The following is a 22,783-nucleotide window of genomic DNA, read 5'->3' as shown; positions in this document are numbered from 1 at the left end:
ATTTTATTTTTTGCCTAAATGTCATTCGAATAAATTTTGTAAAGACTGTAATAAATAATTATGAGACTATATTTGGTGAATAAGATAAAGAAGAACATCCATATACGATTCAAAATTTCCTGGGTATTGTCTCAAAATGAAAAAAGAAATTTATTTTGTTAATGAATTTTGAATCAGCAATTTGTCCTTAATTCGTTTTAGTATCTAACAGTATCTAACTAAGATTATTTAATAGAAATGTATGAAAAGATACAATAACTCAGTAAAAAGATAACTCAATATAGCATATTGGATAATATTGATGATATAATGCATCTGGACATGTGGCAAATAATTCGAATAGAAGTAAGTTTTATTTCGATTTCTAGAGGTTTTTGAATTATCATTTGCGCTATTATGTTTCATTATATGTATAATATACAAACCTACATAAAAACATAATTAAGACAAATTTGTAACAAACTGTGCTTTAATCTGTCATCAGATACATTTACAATATACATTTACAATATATATATATATATATATATATATATATTTATAAGTTTTTAATATTCCGCTTCCTTCTGTTTTTTAGCAATAAGGTGGGTTAATGTATGATTGCGGCGTATTACACTTTATTTCGTCCTCGACCATGAGATACGACGCACACTCATGTCCGCTCGCACATACACACGATGTACATACATCTTTCATCCTTGTCTATGTCCCTACAATTTCCCATTGTGTTTTTATTCATCTTCTTTTTAATCTACCGCAGACGATTCTACAAGGTCATTGACTTTGTAAATCTTTCTTTACATCGAGCACATCGTCTATGAAGGAGATATGTATTTTATATACAAAGAAACAAATGTTCTAGCTTACACACTAATGAATCTATATACTCTACACAAGATACGCCAGCAACAGTGCGCTCGATATCATACAGAAATCTTTTGAAAATCAGACGTCACGTATACTCTCTCTATATGTTTCTTGCATGTCTAGTAAATTTTTTCTTATTTTTTATTTGTTTGAACACAAAAGAGAGGGAACAATGTATTTTCCACAGGCAAGACAATTACGAGCACAGTTATGAAATGAGCCATCATTTTTCTTTTCTTTTACGTTAAAAAAAACGAATATTGCATAATCCGTATCTCAATATAGATTAAGAAACAAAACGAGACGCCATCGAGAGCGCGATAGATAAGAGGAACTTTTGATAGAAGGTTACTTCCAGCTACTAGCGACTCAACTTACGTCTAAGCTGTCGACTAGTTATTAGAAAAAAACTATCAAAAATTCCTACAATAAGTAGGCTTATTCTTTATGTACATATGACTACATAATAGAATACCCTTGAAAAGGTAAACTATTTTCGTTCTGATATATCGTGTAAAAATTTCAAAGATCCGTATGGTTTTTAATAAAAAAGGAAACAAACGCGAATGGGAAAGACAAGCCGGTGGAAAGACCACACATCCTGATCTCGCAGAGAGCTTTTAAAAACCCGTTATTCGCTAGTCAATCAGTAAAATAATATTTATAAAAGAAAAAAAGGAGAAAGAAGAGAGAGATCAGAAAAAATAAATGATCGAAAATCTTGCACCGCATTCTTTTTTACTGTTTGACCTTTCACGAGTCTGTAGTGCATCGACAATCTCAAGGGATATAGTAATCAGTACAGTCTTCCACCCTTATCACAGTACCGAGATTTTTCTTAAAAAAAAAAAAAAATAAAAAAGTTGTTAATGAAAATAAAAGAAGTCATTCTGAATTATACGTTTATAAACGAAAAATAAATAAATTGCTTCATTAAAAAAGAAAAAGAAAAAAAATTAGGAAGGTCATTATCATTCTATAATACACAAGGACTTCATGCCTAGTCACATGGATTAAAGGGGAAAAATATCGATACCGTTTCCTTTTCCCTAGAAAGAAGAAAGTCTTGATTACGGTTGAAGAGCGAGATAAAGTTAGACGAAACAATATTTACAATCGCGATAAAATTTTTTATCGCATTTCACCCGAATAGTGAATAAAACACTAACGCAACTTGTTCGGTAAAACAGAAATCTACTGCCACTGCTATCAACAGATAACATATTCGAAATATCATTTCCTCCAGCTTCTCGATGGGGACGGTATATCCACCGAAATGTCACATACAATCGTTCCAAAACGCCCATTACAAAGATTTTAACGGCTAAAGCCAGGACGGTCGATGATGATGGGGCGGCGGTTGAAGCGCATACAGGGAATGAATGTACTGTTGATAAGCGGTCGGATCCATCGTTAAGTTTGGCCCATGAGGCGTTACATAAGCAGACACAGGAGGCCCGTAAGCTGCTGATCTCTGAGCGGAATGAAGGAAAGGGTGAGGCGGATAATTTCTCGGCGGTTGATTGCTAAGCTTGTTACAGGCTTGTTGCGTGGCGTCCGTAACTGGCGGAACTTGCTGTTGTTGTTGTTGCTGCTGTTGCCTGAGCGCCATGCTATAGTAACTATTTGGATTCCGAAACTCATCCAAAAATGCGAACGCAGCCGCTGCAGCTGATGCGTCTTTATCGTAGAAAGGTGAACTGGTCGTGGTACTAGTTGACGCAGCGAAATTAAAGGCACTCCCAGCTGGTGGAACCATGGTGGTATTCTTTAGACCAATCGAGTCAGCTGATGTTCCCGTGTATTGTGGAAAACCAGGTATACCTGTACCAGATTGTGGTTCCGTGCTAACCGCCGACGAGACGCTTGTTACGTTTTGTTGCTCTTGCTGTTGCTGTTTGCTCTTTCTGCTCTTTTTCGTTTTCACAGGTGTCGACGTAGAACTACTAGACGCTTCTCCACCTCTGCGAGACGACGACATTGACAGAATACCCTGTGTATTCTTCGCTGCTGCCGTCTGCAAACTTTGAAGCAAGTTCAGATCTATTTCCGCTGCGCCGGATGCTGGACTACGGGCGTACGCCAGGTGTTCTGGCTTCGTCTGTGGTGGTCGAGGAATGGTCAACAACTGTTGTTGTTCTTTACCAGTACGGCTGACCAAACCTAGGCCTAGACGTGCATACGCTGGATTCGTCGCTACGGAATCGGCTAGGTTGCCGACAAACGCAGTGTCGAATTGACTAGCTGAAACTGCTTCAGGTTGCGGCAATGCCATTATGGGGTCGAAGCTAAATTGTTCCTGGCCCGTTCTCGCTGCCGTTTCCTGCGTCAAACCGCGAGACGCCTCTGTAGACGATTCATTGTAAATTCGTTTCTTCACTGGAGGCAAATTACTGGTCGAGCTGTTCACCGGTCCGCTGTTAGTCGCAGCCTTTGAACTGGCATCGAAGTAATGTGGACTTGGATACACGGGTCTAGAATTTGGCATCGGATAACCAGACGATTGGAAACCACTAGGATAAAGAGATTCATGAGTTGTCAGATTTTGTTGGAATGCTAGGATTTGCGACTGATCTTGCGTTGAGAGCTGTTCGCTGGTACTCGACGTCTTACCAAGGAACGACCGCTGTTGAGCGTACTTCTGAGTGTTCAGAGAATTGCTGAGGTCGGTGAAACTAGGCCGCTCCTGGGACGTTTGTTGCTGTTGTTGTGACTGTTCCTGACCGCCGTGCCTCGAAACAGACCTCTGGAGGTCGATATTAGGATAGTTATTGCCAAACGTTGGTGGGTACTGGTTTGGTGACTGATAAATCTGATGATTCGCATTTAGGTTTAACGATGCAGCCTCCGGTGGTACAGCAAAATTCCTCTGCTGCTCCGTGCTCGAAGACTTCTCTGTAGTACTAGATTTCAAGTAATCAGTCCGGTGTTCTGTTTCGTTTAATGTTGACGATACTGAAGACTGAATATACGAATGGTTCTGTTTATATCCGTGAGAATAATTTGAAGGCGTCGACGCAGCTTGTGGATAATCTTCTGCGCTCTTTTGTAATTGTGGTTGTGGTTGCTGTAGACTGTAGTTTGTACTTTGTTGTGGAGACGGTTGCGAGTAATTCGAAGGCTGTTGCGAAGATTGCGACGCCTGTGATGTGCATGCGGACTTTTGCTGAGGTGACGGTTGAGAGTAATTGCGGGTTTGCTGAGGCGATGGCGCTGGTTGAGTGTAAGTATGTGATTGTTGAGGAGATGGTGATGGTTGGGAATAGTTACGGGACTGCTGAGGCGATGGAGACGTTTGAGAGTAGTTTCGGGATTGCTGAGGCGATGGTGAAGGCTGAGAGTAGTTGCTTGGCGGTGGTTGCTGAGGAGACAACTGCGAATAATTTTGTGGCGTTTGAGGCGAGTGTATCGAGTGTGAGTAATTGGCAGGTTGTTGAGGAGAAGGCTGAGAATACTTAACTGGTTGCTGAGGCGATTGTTGAGGCTGTGAATATGCTGCATTCTGAGGAGAAGGTTGAGAGTATGAAGGCGGTGCTTGTGGGGAATGTTGAGGAAAAGTTTGGATTTGTTGAGGCGAAGGTTGAGAATAGTTTCGAGGTTGAGGCGATGGCTGGGAGTAGCCTGTTGTGAGAGGTTGAGGTGAGGATTGCGTGTAGCTGGCAGAATGTGTCTGAGGTGATGGATGTGAGAAATTTGAAGATTGAGACTGTTGAGAATACACTGGAGGAGGTTGAGGCGATGGCTGGGAATAATTGGAAGGTGGCTGTGGCGATGGTTGAGAATAATTGGAAGGTGGCTGTGGCGATGGTTGGGAATAATTGGAAGGTGGCTGTGGCGATGGCTGAGAATAATTGGAAGGTGGCTGTGGCGATGGCTGAGAATAATTGGAAGGTGGCTGTGGTGATGGTTGAGAATAACTGGAAGGTGCCTGTGGTGATGGCTGAGAATAATTGGAAGGTGGCTGTGGCGATGGTTGAGAATAATTGGAAGGTGGTTGAGGTGATGCTTGAGAATAATTGGATGGTGGTTGTGGCGATGGCTGAGAATAATTGGAAGGTGGTTGTGGCGATTGTTGAGAGTAATTGGAAGGTGGTTGTGGCGATTGTTGAGAATAATTTGATGGTGGTGGTTGAGGAGACATCTGGGAGTATCCAGACGACTGCTGTGGAGATTGTGCATATGGAGAAGGTTGTTGTTGTGGAGATGGTTGAGAATAATTTGGCGGTGCTTGGGGAGATGCCTGAGAGTAAGGTGAATGCGGTTGCTGAGGCGAAGGTTGAGAATAATTAGCAGCTTGCGGAGATGGCTGAGAATAATTGGCAGCATTTTGTTGCGGAGATAGTTGTGAATATTTAGGAGTAGATGGTTGCTGAGGAGATGGTTGAGAATAATTCGATGGTGGTGGCTGCGGAGAAGGTTGAGGATATATCTGTTGTATGGGTTGTGGTGAATGCTGTGAATAAACAGGAGATTGACTCTGATTAGAAGATTGCAATGGTTGATTATATGACTCGTTTTGTGTCGAATTCTGAGGAAAATTAGTTTGAGGAGATCGCTGAGGAAATGTGGGTGATAACTGATGATATATCTCCCCAGAATTTTCTTGAGGTGATTTCTGAAACGTTTGATGCGACTGTTGGGTCGGTATCTGGGAATAAAGAGGCGCCTGTTCATACGATGATGATGGATAGGCTGGAGATAACGGATGATTTTGTGGGGATGGAGTGGGGGGTAATTGAGCGCTGTATCTTGGAGGTGTAGCATAATAGGGACTATTGTAAGGGCTACTTCCTGTTGATAAAGCGTCCTGATAGAATCCGGCTCCTCTAATCTGTGGCTCGACCGAAGCCATTATCGGTTGACCTTGCGGAGATCGACCTGAACGTCCAGGTGGTGACTCCTGGGAGAAACTCGAAACAGATTCACTTACACTACTGCCACCGGTACTCATTCTTCTTTGTCTACCACAAAACACTTCCTGCAATTCACCATCCTTCTTCGTTATACCGTCCTCCGACTCTTCATCTTTCTTCTTCGACTTTGGCGCTCCGAATGCTTTAAACCAAGCACTCAAATTTGGTGTTGCTGTTTTGGGCTTCTGCGTGTCCTTTGCGTTAGATTGATTATCTTTAGACTCTTCTACAATGGCAGGTGTTTGCGTTGTCGTTATTCCGGATGTTTTCTCTTCTCTAAGACTAGACACCGGAACTGCAGGAAGAGTATTGTGGTCTTCTTCTTCATCGTCGTTAGAAAAATTGGGATTGGGCGAGGAAACTAAACTTTTACAAATTAACTGTATGGAATCCACATTTTTCAAAACAGTTCCTAAACTAAGTTTTGGTTCTTCGTCTGTGTTCTTGTTTGTTTGATCGTTGTCGCTGGTCAATTGCACAGTCATTTCAGCAGCATTAACGTTAGGTAAGTTCAATGGTTTTTTTAGAAGCAAATTTCCCTTACTTTTTCCAGGTTGTAAGCGATCTATCGTACGTTGGATCTTTTTGGGCCTGCTAGGTCCGTGAGGACCGAAGATTTTGATGGAACTTGGTCGTTTCCTTGGTGCTTCTACTTTTGGACCTGATCGGCCAGATTCGACGGACGAAGAATGAAATATTGGAGAATCACTTCCTGAAGAAAATTCAGAGAGTCTTGGTGCGTCATCTAACCATTTGTTGATATCCTATTCGGAGATAAAAAAATAAAGTGCAGTTATATACAAAAATATTAAGTTACGTCTATCTATATTATGTAAACGTGAAACATAAACTATTCTTACATGAAGTGTCTGTTCTGTTGCCTGATTCAATGCTTGCATGGAGCTTTCTTCTTTTCCAAATCCTTTGGTATGTTTCGACTGAGCTACTTTTACTTTCTTAGTCTCAGCGACTTCTTGGTCTTGAGTCTTGACAGGATCTTCCATGATAGGAACTTTTTCTTCTTTTATTCCCTTTTTCAACTTTGGTCGTTTTACGCTGGATTTATCGCTGTCATGAAAGGTACTACCATTTGAAGGCACTTTTTTTGAATACATATTGTGAAGGTCGTTTTTTCCAGTTTTCTTCTGTTTCTCCTTCTCATTTTTCAATTTCTCCTCTCGCCTCCTCTCGCTTATTTTATCTTTTAAACCATCCAACGATTCTATATCTTTATCACCTATAAATGCAGGAATTTTCTTAGACGTATGTGTTTCTTTTGAATCTACATCGCTTTCTAAATCTAAATCTTTGGAATCTATTTCACTTGATATCTCTCCGTTTTTAAGTTCATCGTTTTTCTGTTTTGATTTTTTCTCTTTATCCTTAATACGGCTTTTTTCTGACTTCTCGTCAGATTTAAAAGCCTTTAACCCCGTCTTTTCCTTCTTTCGATTCTTCTTAACTTTGATATGCTGCGTTTTCTCTTTATTCTCCGGTAATGGTTCATTTTCGTGAGATTCGGTTTTCTTCAATTTGTTCTTCTTCGCGTTATCTGTAAATACTTCCGTCTCCTCGAGTTCCTTCTTCTCGATTTTCCTATTTTTACTTTTTACGACGACTAGGGGCTCATAATCTTCTTCGAAGTCTTCTTTTCGCTTCTTATTCTCTTTCGATTCTTTCATCGGCCGCACATTTTCCGCTTCCTTTTTTTGTTGATGACGTTCTTTATTAACTTTTTTATCTATCTTCTTAAACTCCTCTGATTCTTTGGATGTTAGCTTTTTGGTTTTTAACAATAAATTATTTTCGTCAACGTGTTTCCTTCTTTTTGCTGTTATGACACTCGATTCAGACATTGCATCTTCGCTTTCTTGCTCTTCTTGTTCTTCTTCGTTTACTGATTCTTCGTCCTTTGCTCTTTTACTCTTCTTCTTACCTCTTTTTTTCTTCGGAAGTTTATAATTTTTGCCCCGTTTTTCTTCTTCGTCGTTCTTATCATTCGCTTTAGATTTTCCTTTGCTTTCAGATTTATATGATTTCGATTTTTTCGTAGATTTTTTCGAACGTTTTCTATTCTGATGAGGAGACGAAATGCGAGAAGGACACGACGGAGATGCGGGAGTAGCAAGAAACGACTTCGGTGACGAAGGATCCTCGTCGCTAGATGTTTCCGATTCTAAGTAACGCCCCACTGCTTTGTCAAATGCTTCCTTAAGGTTAAATGCCATTTCTGTGTACTCTGTAATAGAAAAAAATATTTAATCATAAAATATGTATATCTTAGAATAAAAAATACTAACCATTATCAGAGCCATTATATTGCCTACAATTATCTACTATAAGTCGAAAATCACGTTTGAATTCACTTAAACTTTTATATAAACCATTTTCAAGTTTCTCCTCCATTGTACTAAGGTCCATGGGTTTTCGCACCACGCTATAGTACCTAAAACAATATACATACATAAATAACAAGAATAATGACTTCTGTATTTTGAAAATACCTAAAATTATATATAGAACTTTAATATTATACCTTGGGGCATATTCTTCATCCACAGGGTCAATGAATGGCCAAGCATCCACATGATCTTTGAGACTTTCAAGAATTTTGTGCATTCCAACTCGACGTTCTTCTTCCTCAATTCCAAATGAGTAACCGTATTTATATCCGTAATTAGAGGATACATAATTTCCATCGTTATTACTTCCAATGCCTTTCTTTTTTTCTAATCCCTCCACTTCGTCCCTAGTGTGAATCACAATTTGACCAACAGCTGAAGCCAACGAATTATTAGTTTGCCGTCCTTTTTTTTGAATCGGCGGTGAAGGTAAGGGTGGAGGTGTCTCCTCTTTAACATAAACATTCTTTGAATTCTGAGTCCCCTTTTTACTCCCTTTGTTTGTTTTAGTTTTGATCTTCGATCTAACCATGACTGTTTCCATCTGTGTCGTTGGTTCGTGACTTCGAAGTACACGCGAACTATTACGTTGTAACAATTTGCGCCTTTGCTGTTTTTCTTTTAAATCAAAAAGTTTCGGGATTTCAGGCATGAAATCCTCGGACAGAGTACGGTAAAGTTTACGTTCGGTATCGTACTCCTAAGTATTATAATAACATCGTTAGCAGAATCTAAGGAATAAAATAATATATCGTTTAATAGGACAATTACCGAATCACGAAATTTTTCAACTAGACGGCTCCAGTCCTGCTGAGTAAAGCAGACAACCTGCCAAACACTTTCTTTTGCTTTCCCGTGTATTAAACTGTCCTCCTTCTTCTCCTCCTCTTCCTCTTCCTCCTTCGCCACTCTGTTTCGTCGTCTTTTACGCTTTTTATCCCTAGGCTTACTTTTCTGTTTGTGCGAGATGCTGTTAGAAGTATCAATGTAGTCCTCCCTATATAATCGAGTGCCGTAAAAGTACCAATAGGCAGAATTCTTACGATCATGTCCTAAAGGTTCGACTCGCAGGCTATCCGAGTCCAAATTACCTAATGATTGCTCCTAAAAGTTACGAAGCATAAATACACTTGTAATAATTTTTATAAAAAATACTTTCCCAGGCATTTTTTATATACATACCACGTCTTCAGCGTCAAGCCGAAAGTCGCAGAGAGCACGTAAAATTTCTACTTTTTGACGGAGTGGTAGTAACTCAAAATCTACATCTGTATTAAAAGGATTTTCACATTTGTATTCCTGAGAACAAAATGAATCATGTATTACTTTTAATGATATGTATACTATATATATAAAAAAGAAGAACCAATTTACCTGACATTTCTTTCTAAAAAGTCTACGAAGAAACATCTGATAGTTAAAGGTTGAGATGTCATTGCGCGTGTCATTTGGTAAACAACCTTCAAGTAACCTGACTATTAGCTCCTGTACTAAACGTCCCTCGGTTCCACCATCCGTTAACAAAGCTTCTTCTAAATCCTAAAATAATAAACGATTAGTATGTATATGTACATGGCTGAAGAAACAAAAAATTGATGCAGCCATGACAAAAGAATGCATAAGCTTTTAAGAACATAAAACTGAAATATGGTCTATTTAACTTCCTATAAGCTGAAGCAGTACTAGCAAATCTCATGAACAATGCCTACTCGTACAAGTCAACATATAGGTAAATACCTCAATATCAAAGTCCAGGAGATTGAAGGCAGCCCTAAATAATGAGCAGAAGTGTGCTATACTTGGCACCTCCCACCACGATTGAATGTCTAAAAAAATAAAGGTACAATTGAGAGTTCCTTCATATTTTATTTCTTTAATCTCTGGAATATCTTTTTTTGTATGTGCTTAGAATATTTCAGAAGTTCAGAAGTTATTGACTCAAAAACTTCATTGATGAAATTAAATATGTATGATTGTGTAAATACAATACTATATAAAGAAACAACTTCTATTTTAATATCAAAAGTAATATTTACTTGTATATGTATATATTGGTTGTAGAATTATACACGTACATATTTATTTTAAAATAGTAAAAGATATATATTTATATTTTCATCTCTGTATTTTGTTATAAATTATGCATTCTTGCTAAATATTAATTTTTATTTTATATCATTTATACTGTTATTTTAAAATGATATAAATATCTTTTAAAAATTTATATTTGTGATCTTTTAGTGATAATAAATTTCTAAATAAAAAAGTAACATTGGACTCATTTCTTAAAGTGGTAAGAATATATTCTAAATAATTCTTAACAAATATATAAAAAAGATATATAATTTCAAATAACATTATTTTCTCTTGTTAATAATAATTATTAATTTCTATGCTTCCTTTAACTTGAAAATACAATCTTTGATAATTCACTACATAACAAAACTATTATATTAACTAACAAAACCAAATATTTATAATAAGAAAAACTACATTTCAAATGAGCACAAAAAATTCTCTAAAAAACATGTCCCAAAATATAATAAGATCAAAACCAATAACTTGACATAACAATACTAATGGACAAAAATACGAATATAAACGCCGTGTATGAATACTCTGTATAGAACGTAATACAATAAGGAAAAATAGTAAAAAAAAAACAATGAAAATGATTCTCTGTTGCTAAACTTGAGGTCATTGACAAGGGCTCTCAATCGTAAGCATCGATCTTCCTAGTAGTACATAATAATTACTATATAATAATTAGAGAAACAAAAAAACCCATAAGATATTTCATAATAATAGTTTCATCTTCATAACTAATAAACAATAAAAAGTTCACCTAGGATTCCGATGAAAGTGGGAAACATAACCCGTCCTGTGGCGGGCAAACCGGGCGAATCACGTCAGGGCGGATAAAGGTTGTTGAAGACAGCACGATGAATCGCGTGTTGCCTTGGCAATTTTTCCTAGACGAAACTTTATTTTTTTTTCCTAGAGCAGCGTGTGATCCAAACTGAATCAGTTATGACTGACGAAGAGAGAAGAAAAACGTAGAAGGTGAATGGTTAACGCGTGTAATAGCCAAGCAAAACACTTTTCAGCTCGGTGGAGCTGAATCGTTTTTAAAATACCGGGATACACATCAGAGGGCTATGACACCCATAGTCTTCGTAGAGATAAAAGAGCGGGCAATTCCACATAGCTTGGTTCTGCCTGCGTTAAACAGCGAATAGCGAAGTACATTCGTCCACTGGCAGTTCCCAAGGAACGGCTACCGCCGATTTTATTTTGGCTGCGCGACAACACTGCACGGGTTGCCAGCGATGCGCGCGACACTCGCAACCATTCTAATCGAGTAACACTCCAGCCTCAAAACAACCACCAGCTTCTTCCTCGACAATGAATCGTGCACTAGTTTCGATCCGTGACCACATTAACGCAAAATAAGAAATGTCTAACGTGTATATATGGTCTCACCGCCGCGACAGTTTCAGTTTTCCCCTGGTTTTAAAATTCGATTTCATGTACGCGTCTGTGTGCGTACGTGTACGTGTGTTATGTCGACAAGGATAGTTTTCTGAGACGCACTACGCGACGCACGGGTGCGGACTGTGCACTGGTAACTGCAACTGCGGGCGTATGCCTAAGAGAATGAGGAACATAGATTGGTTGATATGTTTCGCGCGAAATTCATTTAATTGAATTGTTGGTACTACTGTCTGGGTTTCTTTTTATTAAAAAGGAAAATCTTTATTGAGATCTTTATCTTCATGAAACTACAGTAAAACGCACAAACATATAGAATTGTGTAACATTTAAAGTTCACGTCAGAAATATTAAGGCAGATTCTCGATCCACATTTGCAACGTATCAAGAGAGAGGTAATAACAGACATGTGCATTATTTAATAAAAGGAATCTTTTATGAATATTAATGAGCGATATTATTAGACTACAACACTATAAAAATAAAGCTGCGTTTACATTTTTTTATTTACATTTTGTTCTATATGTTACAATATGCAATTATATAATAGTACAAATTATAATACATCAATATATAGATAAATAGATTTTATTACGACATAATACACATTTGCATTTTGTTATGACAATTTCTATGACGTATTCCTGATGGACTACTACAATCATAAATGTAAGCACTTGCATTGGCTGAAAATCTCACATATACGTATGTATGTGTGTATATCATACGATATGTGTAGTATGAGAAAATTACATTATGAATTTTTGAACAGTTGGTACATAACTCCCGCGTTTACTAGCGCGTGTTGATGCGTTGCATTTGTATCAACATTATGAATAAGCTTCGAAATTAAGTGTTATTCAAGAATAGTGTTTGTACTTCGAATTATTTGACACTTTATGTGACGAAGAAACACTAAAAAAAGGTTGATTATTACAAAGTGTGATTACATTTCAGTAACTCAAACAATGTCGTCGTTCAATTTGAGCGATCTTGAAGCACAATTACAAGATATTACTGAAAATAATACCGATAACGGTGTCTCTTTCGCAAAGAAATCGCTTAAACTTGATACTGAAGAAGACGGTAAGTTATTTACTATTTCAGTTTATAAAATCTATTATCGTATATTTTTAGTATTTTTTAGAAGATTATACGATATCGTATAAACACTTTGAAGGTTACGTGAACTAAGTGTTTAATTTTCTGTTTAATTAGCATTGGAAATAGTCAAAGCAATACGAGCATGTACAAATCTGGAGTACCTAGACTTAGAGGGCAACACTTTAGGACCACTTGCAGCCAAAGCTGTAGCTCAGGCATTACAAGAAAATGGTACATTAATGAAACGTGCTCTTTGGAAAGATATGTTTACTGGCCGTGTAAAGACAGAAATACCAAAAGCTCTTGAATATCTTGGCTCTGCGCTGTGTATTGCTGGTACTCGCCTCTTTGAACTTGACTTAAGTGATAATGCTTTTGGCCCAATTGGTATTGAAGGATTAGCCAATTTCCTAACTTCTAGTTCTTGTTATACTCTTCGTGTACTGAGATTAAATAACAATGGACTTGGAATATCAGGTGGAAAAATATTGGCAAAAGCATTATTAGATTGTTATAATAATAGTTTCCAGGGAGGTAAGACTTATCATTCATTCTGTTATTTATTGAAGTAAGCAAATAAATTAATATATTGGAACATCTTTCAGGATCACCTGCCTTAGCACTAAAAGTATTTGTGGCTGGAAGAAATAGATTAGAAAACGATGGTGCAAAGGCGTTGGCATCTGTTTTTGAAAAGTTAACCAGTTTAGAAGAAGTTGTTATGCCTCAAAATGGTATATACTATCAAGGTATAATAGCACTTGCCAATGGATTGTCTTCTAATCCTGGATTGCGAATTTTAAATCTCAATGATAATACTGTTGGGCCAAAAGGAGCCCAAGCAATTGCTAAAGCATTACCAAACTTCCAAAATTTAGAACAACTTAATCTTGGTGATTGTTTGCTCAAAACACAAGGTGCTGTAGTTCTAGCAGAAGCGTTAGGAGTTGAAGGTGGTTATCCATTACTCGCAGAACTTAATTTAAGTTACAATGAAATCAGAACAAGGGGTGCCAATCCCATAGCTCTTGCTATGGCTAAGAAAGAACGTCTTGTAACCCTACAATTGGATGGAAACCATTTTGGTCAAACTGGCCGTACTATTTTGCGCGATTCGCTTATAATTTCTGAAAGAATTGGATCGTTAGGTACATTAAATGATGATGAGAGCGAAGATAACGAAGAATCTGATGAAGAAGATGAGGAGGAAGATGACGAAGGAAATGATGAAAAAGATGAAAGTGAAAATGAAAGCAAAGAAAATATAGATAATAATAAGGACATGATTATAAATGGTAGCATAGTACAACCAAAAATAACTATCGTGGAATTTTTAAAATCACCAACAGGAGAAAAATTATTGCTATTACCAGATGATGTAGTGCAAGATTTTATAACTCACGTCAAAGTAAGTAAATAATATTACATTTTTATTATCAACATTGCCAGCATTGCATTATGTGTAACATTTAGTTTTTTGCATTTCAGAATTTGTCGGAGAACGATGCATCTCCTGAATTAAAATTCATCGAAGAGTTTACAAGAATAATTATGAAAGTATCAGCACTCAGTACAACTGGTTATGCTGACGTGAGACTAAGAACTCAGTATCTTACAGATGCTTTATATTCAAAACTATGTTCTTTTGTAACAGAAAATGATCAGATTTCTGTTTGGAATAACACATTGCTAGTCAACCTAGGTTTAATAAAAGTAAGTATTTTATGTCCTTGAATTACATGTATTTCAAACAAAGGGATTTGTTTTATATTTCAGGCTGAAGATAAAAGTAGTGGGAAAATTGATTGGAATTTGGAAGGATGTTTCAAAGCGTTAGAAACAGTTAGTCAAAAAGACTATTTTTTACAAGAAACACGAAGTACATTGAAATTTTTTTTAGAAAATCCAGTAAAAGTGAACAAAAAAAAAGTTATGGATTCGTTTGAACATTCAAAAGACTCTCTTAAAGCTGTTCTAAATCGTATGCAAAGTACGTAATAATTATTGAATTATCTTTTGTATAATTGGTTTACAAAACATATGATATATGAGATATATCTATTTATTTTTAAATGCTTTGCAACTTGTAAAAATACAAATTATAAATTTTTGCAAAATAAAAGTGTTGCATCACATTTTTATAAGTTTTTTTTATATATAAACAATTACATATATATGCACATTACGATTTTCTTTTTCATTAAAGTAAAAATCTTAATTATAAATACAAATTCCTAGATTACAAATACCAAAATTGTATTAGACTGTTCAGCGAGTCGAATTAGTTAAGGCAGACAGAGGCACGTGACTGGGTAGGAGCATATTCACAACCTTCAGATACTACAGAAGAAAATATTGATGCATTGTTCTTCATATATTTAACTACTTGGTATAGTAAAGATTTTTTGGTTTATACAACATATTTTAAATTGTGTAAACCAAAGTTTGACCGGGTTCTCAGTCCATATCATACATTATGCATATCATAAACCCCAGAAATTAAAGGAAATCAACATCTATCAGCCATTAACTAGAGTCCTTTGTATTTATCATGTGCTTAGCAATCCTAGCCTTACCTTTATTGACTCGACTCATTGAACGGAGTATAGAACTTAAGTAATGAATACAAAAATTTTAGTTGAAGATAATATCTTTATCAATTTGGAATATAAAAAACAGGTTGAAATTCTACAGAATAAATAACGTTTATCAATAAAACTTTACGTCAAATGCATTAAAAATTATTATGACTCTTAAGAGTTCCTATTACCATAAGAATAAGAATCTTGAATAAAACTCCTAGTAATTAATCAATTATAATATCATGGAACTTTTATTCTGTTATTGACATTGCAGATGCAGGATTCCAACCAGGTTGAAACAAATCCACTGCTAACGGTGTACAATGTGATGATGGTTGATCCTTCATATACATTGTTGCCTAAAATGATAAAGACATAAATTACTAGATATTTATTTTACACATTCCTTAATCACATTTACGTACAAGAAATACAATAAGCTGTTGTTTTGTCGTAGAATCACAGTCTTCTCCAAGTGTGGAGGGATACAGTACAATATCACCATTTTTTTTTATATCTGCTCCAATAAGTTTCAGACACTGTTTTTCATCAACCCTTACTGTTTCGATTATTGATTCTATAAAAAATATTGATATGTATTATTACATAATAATGTTGGAAGATTAACTTGGAATCTGTATTTAATAATCTTTAAAATTATTTCTTACTTCTAGTAGATATATCTGCAGATAAAAATCTCACTAAAAGTGTAGCACACCCTGAGGTTTCCGCAAAAATATGTGGATAACGTCGTATTAGAAGTTTTGTAAGCAGCATATTACCACGATTTCCTGATAAATTATTACCACTGGGGGTACATACTACTTCATCTTCTGTTCTTCGTATAAGCAATACCGTGCCATTATATCTTTAAAAAGAAGCAAAAATTATACATTTGTTCATATATATATACACGATGCTTCAGTAAAATTTTATAGTACCTATTTAATTGCTCAGCAATATTCAAATTGAAATAGTCCCTAATAATGTTTCGTACCAAACCCTCTAGCGATGAGGACATTGTCATAATAGCTAACGGAAGTACATCATCAAATGTAGCATCTAATACCTGTAAAACATAATAACTTCTTTATATAATAATTTTATTTTTCAAACAATTTACATAAAATTATTTGAATTAAATTAGTGTATAAAATGTGTGATGTAATGATCTTACCAAACTTTGAATAGAAGGATAGTTCATAGCAGCCCATGTTGCGGTGTATCCACCAATACTCCAACCATAAACAATTATTTGTTCCTCGGGGAATTTTAAATGATCGATTGCGAAGCGCATTACGCAATCGATAGCATTCTCTTCTTGAAGAGGATACGGCGCACCCTTTGTAGTCATTTTCATGTCTTACTGTTATCATGTTATGATCGTAGTTTGATTAAAGGAGAAGTCTTGCCATTACTTCAATTACATACTTTTTGCTTAATTTACATACATGATTGATATTAACTGTAACATTGCCAAAATTTCATCTTTGCGATTTAAAATGAGATATAATAAAGTAACAGCAATTCTTCTCATCAAAGTATCAACATAAAAAGTTGTAAAGTTTGATACAAAAGTAATACTTACAGTACTGCTACCAAAACCTGGGTGATTCCAACCCAATATAGAATATCCTTTACTCATTGGAGTTGATATAATACCAGTTTCATAAAATCCACAATTTCCTTCACAAGTGATAACCAACATGTTGCCATTTGTTTTCCTATAAAATTAATATATAAATATAGATAAGGATAATGTATCAAAAAATAATATTTTTAGAAAGAAACGTTACTAATGTTTACATTACTTGTTACGTCTGTCAACGAATATAGCATCAATTTCATTATTATCTGCAGTTAACAATTTGTATCTTTCCCCACCATGTTTTATTAAATGTATTCTTCCTTTTAGAAGTGTAGATCCTATATTAATCATAAATTATATCAATAAATAAAAGATAATACAATGTATGCAATAATGACCTATTTAACTTACGAAATGCCCAGTTAAGAACTGTTACACTTCCAGGATATATCATCTTAATAGCAAAAGTGTGAGCTACAATATACGATAAAAATTTACAAGGCAATGTACATATAAATTCTTTACCAGTTTGCCTTTTTATACGACCACTAGAAGCTGCAATTTTTTCTAAAGTCAACTTCCCTTTAGCTGTAACCCTATAAATACAAATTCAAAAAATTATTCAAAATCAGATATATATTAGTTTGATATTAGTTTAGTAAAAAGAATATATACTTTTCTATATTTCTGATGTCAAAATCTACAGGTCTTGCCCAGAACTCAAATTCATATTTATCAAGTTCTTGCTTTGTTTCGACATTATAATGTGCATTTACTTCATTCAGTGTTTTCAAGAATTTCAAATATATTGGATTATTGGCTCTAGAACAACCACGAGCTGCTAATGATGCAATAAAAATTGCACTAGCACTTGCTGCTAATTTGCACAAAAAAGAAATATTCTCTGTTATAGAATTGCTGTGTTGATAGAAAAAGATAGCCACTAATGGAATTGTATATAGACTTATGGACCAAATTGCTGCAAACTGAAATAAATTTATTAACAGATTTGTTTCACAGACGGGACATTTGTTTCCATTATGTAATTAATTTCATGATAAACAATTATCATAATTAACAGACTGCAAATTTTTATGCATTTATATGAGAACTGAAAATACAAAATTGCAATAACATAAAAAAATATATGACACATCAAAAATATAATACTTTCTATAACACTTGGTAATAAAACAATTTTCCACAGAGGTTCCAAATTTTTAATTATATTTTCGAGAATATAAATTTGCATAAAAATCCGTAGTCTATTGACGATTGATGATATCAATTTCTAGAAACACAATTAATATTCTTAATGGATCAGTTTATGTTATTAAAAATAAAATTTGAACATAATCTTCCTTTTAATGAAATACTCACGCAAATTACGATTTGATCACCCCATCGTTCTAAACTGTTAGGCTCATATGATTTCTGAAATAAATTAATAAAGACATAACCTAAAAATACACTAGTCTAATAAATTTTGTGCAATTATTAATAAATACCTCAACTAAACGACCGATCCATGTTATTTCATAAACTTTAAAAAGGCGAGGACCAAAATTACATTTCCAAAGTGTGCGAATGAAAGACATTTCTCATTTGTTTCAAATATTTCAAACAAATCAACGTTCCAAATCGCCAATGTAAAATACGGGACACAGCAACTTAGCAAATCATGCACATAACATAAGAAAACAAACCGTTACGATTGGTAACGTATTTGTTGGATAGATGCGATCATATGGTCTAAAAAAAAAAAAACACTATTAAATTCGTTTATGATGAATATATTCTGCCCTCTTTCTTATATAACAATAATTTATAATGGTTTAAACATAATTGTATCATCGAATATTATAAAATTTCTACGAACACTTGTTGGTAAATTTCTAAATAAAATTGATTTGATAAAAATATATAGTTTTACCAAATTTTTTCTCTTTAATAATTTATTATTTTGTTACAATTTAAAGGAAACAATGAAAGTTCTATGTTTTACAGAATTAGTAATTACATTTTTATTGTAAATTATTGTTAGACTTTGGATGTTTATCTAATTTCATATTTTAATAAAACTGACTATAAAGAAGTGGGGCTTAAATAGAGATTTGTTTCATCTATTAAATATTATAACGAACATTTTAGTTTTGATATTTTATAAATTTTACATACTAGGATTTTGTATAATATTGACTTAAAAAATTTCTCAAATATATAAAAATCCGTGGTCTAGTTTTTACATATTTTCCAATTTATTGTCAATTATCCATATGTATTATAAATGTATAATGATCCATAGTATAATTATTACATATTTTTGAATGTATTGTTAATTATCCGTACTTATCATAAATGTGTAAATGTGATTCACTGTCTAATATTTTTGTTACCTGTTGTAAAATTTATTCGACATTTTTGAAAAAACTTTACAAATGATCCCTATCAGATAAACACAAAAATCAATAAAACAAGAAACATTCGCAGAAACTGCTTATACATGAAATCGTTATAATTTTGAATAATATATTTATAGCTATTTAAACACCGCGGTCATTTGATTTATACGCATTTCGTAAATATAGAAAATCAATTGTATCTATGTATAATAGTGCATGATCTTGCATAACAAACGACCTATTGCAAAAATTAATAACTAGTAAATTTTCAGTAAAAATTTATAGTTAAACGAATAAAAAATAAAAATTGTATCATTCGAAGCGTGTGTTTCAAATAGTATGCGAGGAATTGGACAATTTGGTTGTGCATGGGTCGATTCTGGGTCCGTACGTTAAATCGTGCTTTTTGGAACGTATAGAGAAGTTACTGGAAGATTCAGAACAAGTATATACGATAGTGGATGTGAATAGTATTACGTACGACATTGATAATACAATTTTTCATTTCTATCGGCATATTCAACTTTTTTCAATATGTCAGATTGGAATACCGCTCCTATTACATTACGGAAACGTCCACCAAAAGCTTCAGTACTTAAATCAGAACAGGTAACTTTTTACGGTAGATATTTTCCATCTATTTTGTCTAAGATGATCCCTAGACCAACATCTATTGTTGTGTAATTGTATTTATTTACAGGCAGTGAATGCTGCACGTCGTCAAGGATTTGTGATCGAAACACAAGCAAAATGTATGTAATTCTCAAGATTGTGTATTCTTAAGATTTGTATTATTAAATCTTAGGAATACATATGTATATGTATACATATAATTCTCTAAATTTCGTTTCATTTCAAAACATGTTTCATATGTTTGAATATTATGAGGCTAATATGATGCAATACAAGACATTGAGTTTTATTATATTATTTACATTTTTTTCTTGGCATGTTATATATATTTTAATTTATTTGAAAGTTAATAAGTAAATTGTTTTTTCCTTTGAAATATATAAATAAATTGTTCTTTTTTGTTAGGGGGTGGAGGAACAAATAAACAACATGTAGCTACTAAAAACACAGCTAAGTTGGACAGAGAAACAGAAGAGTTGAAACACGACAAAATTCCACTTGATCTTGGTAAATTAATTCAACAGGGAAGACAAAGTAAAGGATTATCTCAGAAAGACCTTGCGACAGTATGTTATTATTTATGTAACTCTTATACATATTTATGTTGTTATGTAAGATATATTTATATATATTTGTTACTTTTCTGTATAGAAAGTAAATGAAAAAGCACAAGTCATCAATGATTATGAAGCAGGTCGTGGAATTCCAAATCAAATGGTGATTGGCAAAATAGAGAAAGTGTTGGGAATCAAATTGCGTGGTAAAGATCGTGGTAAACCATTATCACTTCCTGGGAATAAAAAGTGAATCTTGAGAGGAACAATCTGTATTTCTTACCTTTATATATTGTTCCCTACACAGAACTGCAAGAAATATTGTAGGATTGAGAATGACTCTCACACTCTTTACCTTTAGTTATTTTATTATATACTTTAAAATAAAATATTATTTTATTAAATATATTACTGTCTATTGTAAAGTAGGTTGTTATAGTATGCCTTTGTGTACAAAGTACAAGGAGTGCATTCTTATTTAATTTTTAAAAGTTATATATGTGTTCAATCTTCAAATATGCAAACATTAATTTATGAATTATAATTTGTCTACCGTTTTGTTATATTTTTAAAGTACATCCGACTACTATTATTGTGATATACATCTATGAATAATATTTTACAATTTGGTTAATGTAGGCTAAATAAAATAGTATTAATGCAAATAGAAGTAAAAGGTCTATATGTGTATGCATACAAATCATTGGTTTGATAGCATTTATACACACACATACACACTCATTTCAATGTATAATACGATACAAATCACAATAGTTGTATATAAAGATAAGAAATTATTAAATAAATATTAATTATACTTTTTTAGCGTTAACTTTATTCATATAGAAATTTGATAGTGTATAAATTTTATTTCACTCCATTAATCTTTTCTCAATTCAAAGGTTGAATCCTGTATGCCATCTTTTGTTATAATTTTGATACTTATAGAATCACCAGTGTAAATATCTCTTTCTGCAGCTGATATGAAAACATCTTTTATAATTGCAACAGCTTTTTCTTGAGTTAAAGGGATAGGTTCAACACCTTCTTGATTTTTATATCCAATCTAAAGAAATATATTACTTTGATAGGTAGTTACAATCCAATTTAATATAATAATAGTACTGCTGTTCACTACCTGATTGTCCAGAAGAGGCTGCAGAAGAGCACCAGCAGAACCACCTGCTCTATATTTTGTTACTTCACAATGTCCTATGGGATCATAACTGTATACACAACCTTTACCATCCTCATCTAATCCACCAAGAATGTTGCTCACATAATAAGGAAAGAAACGTTTATAATATAACATTGTTGATAGCATCTGTGCAACTGCTAATGTTGGCATTTCTTTTTGGTGTTCATGTTCATACATCTATCATACATAAAAAAGGTTATTAACAATTATTAAGATTATTAAGAAATATTTTAACATTAAATTGTAGTAATTAAAAATGAAACTTCATCAAACTTTACCTGCATTCTTGCAGACAAAAGTCTAGTTAAAGTAAGCGTATCGCACCAGCAGCCTGAACAACCCAAAATAGTTTTAGATGACAAAGGGAAGAGTTTTTGTTGTTCACGTGTATAAATGGAAAATCCTGTACTGAGACGTGTATCTGCTGCTATTACACAGAAATCATCTCCTGCAAGGGCTATGACACTCCTATAATTATAACAAAAGAAATTTCTATATAAAATGAATTTGTAATAGTTTGAATAATTATATTATTACATTATTTAAAATTCACAATTATATTATTTATGATAGAAAAATATAATAAAATATATAAATATATAAATATGATTCATTAATGTTAAGAAGATATAGGTTATGTACAACTTACCCTCCGTTATCAGCGTACGGACTGAAACTTTTCATTTTTGCTGCTTGTGTCTCGTAATCAGGTAACGATCTTCCCGAATTTTCACTTAAAAGAGCCATTTTCTTTAATGTTATTTTGTAAACTAAATCTTAATCACTCCTCAACCTGAATGACAATACACTTTGCAGTGAAAATGGCAAGCAAAACAGCACTTTTCTCACATACAAACATGTATGATTGTCATACTTATGATTGGCTAGTTCATGCTTATCTCTACACGAATACACCAATGGCAATAAAATTACTTTTAAATTTTGCAAGTGTACAACAAATTACAGGTACTTTCAAAAGAACTATAAAACACATATATACATACTTACACCTTACATATTGTATAACTTCTAATGCTTTTAGATTACA

At 34.0% G+C, this 22,783-nt stretch overlaps 5 protein-coding genes across 6 annotated transcripts; 2 read left to right on the top strand and 3 right to left on the bottom strand.

Annotated features, from left to right (window-relative positions):
- Positions 1–451: 451 nt before the first annotated feature.
- Positions 452–11,787, bottom strand: LOC117235167 (serine/arginine repetitive matrix protein 2-like). Of its 2 annotated transcripts, XM_033496940.1 has the most exons (9): positions 11,028–11,055; positions 9,920–10,008; positions 9,557–9,721; positions 9,365–9,481; positions 8,954–9,286; positions 8,317–8,882; positions 8,081–8,226; positions 6,641–8,019; positions 452–6,544 (listed from the first exon to the last, which is right to left on the bottom strand). In XM_033496940.1, the coding sequence occupies exons 1-9, from the start codon at positions 11,053–11,055 to the stop codon at positions 2,192–2,194; spliced, it is 7,176 nt and encodes a 2,391-aa protein (XP_033352831.1). In that variant the 3' UTR covers positions 452–2,191. The 2 variants fall into 2 exon arrangements, with proteins under 2 accessions (XP_033352831.1, XP_033352832.1); XM_033496941.1 differs by lacking the exon at positions 9,920–10,008 and having other exon boundaries at positions 11,028–11,787.
- A 22-nt stretch (positions 11,788–11,809) lies between these two features.
- On the top strand, positions 11,810–14,913 carry LOC117235169 (ran GTPase-activating protein 1-like). The gene is made up of 6 exons (XM_033496949.1): positions 11,810–12,069; positions 12,632–12,760; positions 12,893–13,312; positions 13,384–14,186; positions 14,267–14,491; positions 14,555–14,913. The coding sequence occupies exons 2-6, from the start codon at positions 12,643–12,645 to the stop codon at positions 14,774–14,776; spliced, it is 1,788 nt and encodes a 595-aa protein (XP_033352840.1). The 5' UTR covers positions 11,810–12,069; positions 12,632–12,642; the 3' UTR covers positions 14,777–14,913.
- A 71-nt stretch (positions 14,914–14,984) lies between these two features.
- Positions 14,985–18,654, bottom strand: LOC117235171 (phosphatidylserine lipase ABHD16A). The gene is made up of 11 exons (XM_033496952.1): positions 18,457–18,654; positions 18,329–18,382; positions 17,624–17,934; positions 17,360–17,544; positions 17,172–17,286; positions 16,949–17,084; positions 16,538–16,702; positions 16,302–16,429; positions 16,029–16,228; positions 15,786–15,937; positions 14,985–15,719 (listed from the first exon to the last, which is right to left on the bottom strand). The coding sequence occupies exons 1-11, from the start codon at positions 18,544–18,546 to the stop codon at positions 15,612–15,614; spliced, it is 1,644 nt and encodes a 547-aa protein (XP_033352843.1). The 5' UTR covers positions 18,547–18,654; the 3' UTR covers positions 14,985–15,611.
- Positions 18,655–19,562: 908 nt separating this feature from the next.
- LOC117235260 (endothelial differentiation-related factor 1 homolog) lies at positions 19,563–21,354 on the top strand. Its single transcript, XM_033497131.1, has 4 exons — positions 19,563–19,959; positions 20,051–20,102; positions 20,389–20,549; positions 20,635–21,354. Exons 1-4 carry the CDS (start codon positions 19,885–19,887, stop codon positions 20,788–20,790), a joined length of 444 nt encoding a protein of 147 aa, XP_033353022.1. The 5' UTR covers positions 19,563–19,884; the 3' UTR covers positions 20,791–21,354.
- On the bottom strand, positions 21,340–22,753 carry LOC117235259 (proteasome subunit beta type-1). Its single transcript, XM_033497130.1, has 4 exons — positions 22,385–22,753; positions 22,014–22,203; positions 21,676–21,912; positions 21,340–21,603 (listed from the first exon to the last, which is right to left on the bottom strand). The coding sequence occupies exons 1-4, from the start codon at positions 22,480–22,482 to the stop codon at positions 21,418–21,420; spliced, it is 711 nt and encodes a 236-aa protein (XP_033353021.1). The 5' UTR covers positions 22,483–22,753; the 3' UTR covers positions 21,340–21,417.
- Positions 22,754–22,783: the final 30 nt, after the last annotated feature.

The sequence above is a fragment of the Bombus vosnesenskii genome, unplaced genomic scaffold, assembly GCF_011952255.1.
Source record: "Bombus vosnesenskii isolate JDL3184/JDL3185 unplaced genomic scaffold, Bvos_JDL3184-5_v1.1 scf7180000013314, whole genome shotgun sequence".
Classification (NCBI taxonomy): Eukaryota; Metazoa; Arthropoda; class Insecta; order Hymenoptera; family Apidae; genus Bombus; species Bombus vosnesenskii.
The sequence above is the reverse complement of the archived record's forward strand: the minus strand, read 5'-3'. Positions and strand labels throughout refer to the sequence as shown.